This window comes from Penaeus vannamei, chromosome 11, assembly GCF_042767895.1.
Source record: "Penaeus vannamei isolate JL-2024 chromosome 11, ASM4276789v1, whole genome shotgun sequence".
Classification (NCBI taxonomy): Eukaryota; Metazoa; Arthropoda; class Malacostraca; order Decapoda; family Penaeidae; genus Penaeus; species Penaeus vannamei.
Window position 1 is genome coordinate 12,960,666 of NC_091559.1, and position 5,000 is coordinate 12,965,665.

General features: G+C 43.0%; 1 protein-coding gene across 1 annotated transcript in view; it reads right to left on the reverse strand.

The window, feature by feature from the left end:
* Window positions 1–5,000, reverse strand: part of LOC113829582 (FERM domain-containing protein 6) — a gene marked incomplete at its 3' end in the record, with an annotated part of 92,528 nt that overhangs the window by 41,490 nt on the left and 46,038 nt on the right. Inside the window, 1 exon segment of the mRNA XM_070127018.1 lies at window positions 497–596. Within this exon segment, the coding sequence (XP_069983119.1) occupies window positions 497–596 (100 nt within the window).

Below are 5,000 nucleotides of genomic sequence, written 5' to 3' on the forward strand. Positions count from 1 at the left end.
TAAAAGCACTGCTGGGAATACTGTTAATGCGAAGGAAAATCTACTAACGCAGATACACTGTTAATATATACAAGACACTGTTAACGGTAATGAACTGCTACTATCATAAAGGAGTACTACCATACTGTCAGTATAGAAGAAAATGTAATCTTCGAGAAAAATTACAAAATGCTGGTAGCCTGTGAGAAATTCCTGGAGTAACTGTAATTGTAATAAAGTACTAACGAGATATGAAGTGCTATGACGTCACGAGAAAATAAGCTGATAAGAGTGAAGGGTTGACCCCCCCCCTCCCCGGCAGGTAGCGCCCAGGGATGTCAACGCCCACAACCCTCACTCACTCACACTCTCTCATTCTCTCTCTTTTCATCCCTCCCACATTCTCCCTCTCCCTCCCTCCCTCCCTCTTTACTTCCCTCCCTCTCTCTCTTTATCATTCTCTCCCTCTCCCTCCCTCCTTCCCTCTCCCTCCCTCCTTCCCTCTCCCTGCACTTACCGATGACAGTGGCCAATCCGAAGAGATCAGTGTCTTGCATGCCCAGCTGCTGCAGGTAGGAGCACACCTGGCTGTACACCTCGGCGACTCGGGTCTTCACCTGTGCGGGGGAGAAGGTGGGAGCAATTAGGGGTCGTTTTGGGACTGTCGTGAAAGGAGATTGGTGGGGGGTGATTGTGGTGGTGGGGGTGGGGGGGTTGTGGTGGTGAGAGGGGGAGGAGAGAGTTGATGATATTGTAGCGGTGGTAGTGACTGCAATAAGAACAATAATAATAGTAAAAGTAATAGTAATAATAATGATGATAATAATAATAATGATGAAAATAATAATTATTATTGTTATTATAATAATAATAACAATAGTATTAATAGTAGTAGTAGTAGTAGTAATGAGGATGGTGATGGTAACAATAGTAGTAGTAGTAGTAGTAGTAGTAGTAGTAGTAGTAGTAGTAGTAGTAGTAGTAGTAGTAGTAGTAGTAGTAGTAGTAGTAGCAGTAGTAGTAGCAGTAGTAGTAGCAGTAGTAGTAGCAGTAGTAGCAGTAGTAGTAGCAGTAGTAGTAGCAGTAGTAGTAGCAGTAGTAGTAGCAGCAGTAGTAGCAGTTGTAGTAGCAGTAGTAGTAGCAGTAGTAGTAGCAGTAGTAGTAGCAGTAGTAGTAGCAGCAGTAGTAGCAGTTGTAGTAGTGGTAGTAATAATAATGATCATAATCATAATAATAATAATAATAATCATAATAATAATAATAATAATAATAATAATAATAATAATGATAATAATAATAATAATAATAACAATAATAACAATAATAACAATAATAATAATAATAATAATAATAATAATTAAAAAAAATAAATAATAATAATTATTATTATCATAATAATAAATATCATAACAATAATAATAATGATAATAATAATGATAATGATAATAATAATAATGATAATAATAATAACAATGATAATAATAATAACAATGATAATAAAATGTGTAAACAAAGCCAAGACGAGCGAGAAAATGCGTCGAACCGAGGCCCATTTTCCGCATTCTTCCGCCGCGCCGACGAAAAGGCCTTTATCAATCGGCTTTTCTGAATTCCGATAACGCCTTTGACTTTACAATCAGCACTGCGTCACATTATCATTGTCTTCTTTTTTTCCGTTATTCTCTCACTTATCTATTTCTCCTGTCTGTCAATTCTCATATTCTGTCTATGTTCATTGTTATTATTTTTATTTGTTTGTTTACATCTATCCGTTTTATTTTATTTTTCTAACCTCGTGGTTTTTCATGCACGATTCAACTTATTTCTCTATTTCCATTTTTATCATCTTCTTTATATTTCTATTATTTCTTTCTTTTTACCCCTTTTTCTCTCTGTCTATTCTATTAACTCTCATAAAAGCTAGGTCTCTCTCTCTCTCTCTCTCTCTCTCTCTCTCTCTCTCTCTCTCTCTCTCTCTCTCTCTCTCTCTCTCTCTCTCTCTCTCTCACCCTCTCTCTCTCCCTCTCTCTCCCCTCTCTCTCCCCTCTCCCTCTCTCCCCTCTCTCCCTCTCCCCCCCTTCTCTCTCTCTCTCTCTCTCTCTCCCTCTCTCTCCCTCTCTCTCTCTCTCTCTCTCTCTCTCTCTCTCTCTCTGTCATGTCATGATATCCTCTCTTTTATATATATATATATATTTTTTTTTCTCCTTTTCATCCCTCTTCTATTTCTTCATCTTCCTCCTCCTCTTATGACACATTCATCTCCTCCACCTTCTCCCCCCTTCCCCTACTTCCACCTCCCCCTCCCCGTCGCCGCCCCCAACTTTCCTCGGCCAACAGACCCAACGACCTCTGGGTGGGAGAAGCCGTCCCCTCCCCCTCCCCCCTTTAATCGAAAAACCGCACCCGCACACGCTCCTACCTCATCCTTCTCCTCCCCCTCCCTCTTCCTTTCTTCTTCTCCTCCTTCTTCTTCCTCGTCCTCCCTCTTCACTTCCTTCTTCCTCTTCTTCTTCCTCCTCCTCTTCAATTTTCTCCTCCTCCTTCTCCCTCCCCTCCCTCCTCCTTTTCCTCTCCCCCTCCCCCTCATCCTCTTCCTTTTCCTCCTTCCCCCCTCCTCCTCCTCCTCCTCCTTTTCCCCCTCCTCTCTCCCCCTTCCCCTCCTCCTCCTCCTCCTCCTCCTTTTCCCCTCCTCTCCCCCTTCCCCTCCTCCTCCTCCTCCTCCTTTCCCCCTCCCCTCCCCTTCTCTCCTCCTCCTCCTACTTTTCCCCCTCCCCCCCCTTCCCCTCCTCCTCCTTTTCCCCCTCCCCTTCCCCTTCCCTCCTCCTCCTCTTCCTCCTCCTCCTCCTCCTTTCCCCCTCCCCCTCCACCGTAGCGTAAAACCGCTAGCGTCCAACCGCAGCGAAAAACCGCTTCGGCCCCAGAACCCGTCCGTCCGACCTTCACCTTTTAGTCTCGTGTCGTTTTCATCGCTTCGAATTGGCGCTGGATTCTCATAATGGTGATAATCATAGTGGCGATCGTGATGGTGATGATGATGGTGGTGGTGGTGATAGTGATGATGATGATGATGGTGGTGGTGGTGGTGGTGATAGTGATGATGATGGTGGTGGTGGTGGTGGTGATAGTGATGATGATGATGGTGGTGGTGATGGTGACATGATGATGATGATAATAATGGTGGTGTTGATGGTGATGATAATGAATAATGATGATTGATGATTACTGATGATTGATTATTACTGATGGTGATGATTGACGATGATGATGATGGTGATGATAATAAAAAAGTGGAGGGCAAGGTAGAGGTGGATCTATGTTGTTGTTTTTTCTTTTCTTTTCTTCTGGAGAGGGAATGAAAGATGGAAGGAAGGAAGTAAAGATGTGAGATGGCAATAATAAGATGACGACATTGTGACGTCCCCATTTCGTTAATAGTGACGTCACCGTTTGTTATGATTTCGCGCAAGGTAAACACGAAGGGAGCGTTCATGTAAATCATCATTTTTCCTCCTCTCTCTATTTCTTTTCTTTATCATTTCTCTCGGCCGCGCTCAGTAGCACGTTCCGAGAATACAATCTTATCTGCAATTACAGCTAATCATGACTCGCTTAAGGAGGCAAGACAAATGGCAAGAGGAATTGGAATGTTAATGTGTCCACTTGACTTTTTTTTTCTTTTTTATTTTCTTTTTCTTTTATTTTATTTATTCATTTATTTATTTTTGGCCGCGTGGAGGCTGTACTTTCGCTGTGAATATTTTTGGCCTGAAAAAAAAATGTATTTTGTGTGAATAATCTGCGTTGTGAATAGTCTTTGAGTGAAGGGAATGTATAATGTTCAACTGGATGTTTTTTGCTGTGAATAATCTGCATGGAGGAGATTTATAATGTGAGTGTCTGTTCGTATGTTATCCGCTAATATTCTCGCATTTTCATTTTAACTCTTCATCTTTTCGTTGTGAATAATTTGCATAATGTATACTGTCCATGCGGCTATCTGTTCTGCCTGTATGTTATCTGTTAGTATTTTTCCTTACTTTCGTTTTAGCGTATGTTATTTTATCTAATGTTTCGTAAAGTGTGATGAAATACACCTCTGCTTACTCTTCCTCTGCGAAAAATATGTTTGAAGTATAATGTGTATGTAGATGTTTGATCTGTCTGTGTGATAACTGTTAACAATTTCTGTGTCTGAATGTATGTTATTATTGTGAATACTTTGCGAAGCGTGCCCAGGGAGATAATTGTAACTTGGAGCATTTGAATAAAGTTCTAGTTTTTTTTGGCTTCATTGTTTTACAGTCTGTATTTTTTTTTCTTTTTAATAAGAGATATAGAAAAACAAATAAAAATAAATTGAACACGAGAACAACAGGGATTGCAGAAATGAAGAATGAGGAACAGAGGACAGGAAAAGAAAAGAAGAAATATTAAACAGAGAAGTAGCATTTTCTTTCCCCTTTCCCTCTCTCCTTCCTCCTCCCCCCTCACTTCCCCGCTTCAACCCGCTTGCTCTTTTTCCTTCATTCTCCTTTACTCTCCTCTATTCCCTTGCCTCCTTCCCATCCATCCTCTCATTCCCTTCCCTCCACCTTCCCCTCCATCTCCTTCCATCCTCCCCCTCTCTCCCTCCCACCCTTTCCCATCCTCCGTCTTCTTCTCTCCTTCCCTCCAACCGCTCGAACTCTCTCCCTCCCTCCTCTTCTCCCTCCCTCGCTCTCTCTCCCCCTCTCCCCCTGCCTCCTTCCCTCTCTCTTCCCCTTTTCCTCTCCCACCTTCTCTCTCCTTCCTTTTACTCATCTCTCCTTCTCCATTCCCCCTCCCCCCCTCTCTCCCTCCCCATCGTGGGGGGTGCCGATCGTCCATCACATTCCAGCCGATGACGTCACACCTGGTTTCCCTCCCTCCCTCCCTCCCTCTCCCACCCTCCTTCCCTCCCTCCCTCTCCTCCATTAGGCGTCCATTACGACCGATGCGAACCCTACTTACCGGGGGTGGGGGAGGGGGTGGGGGGTTGCCTA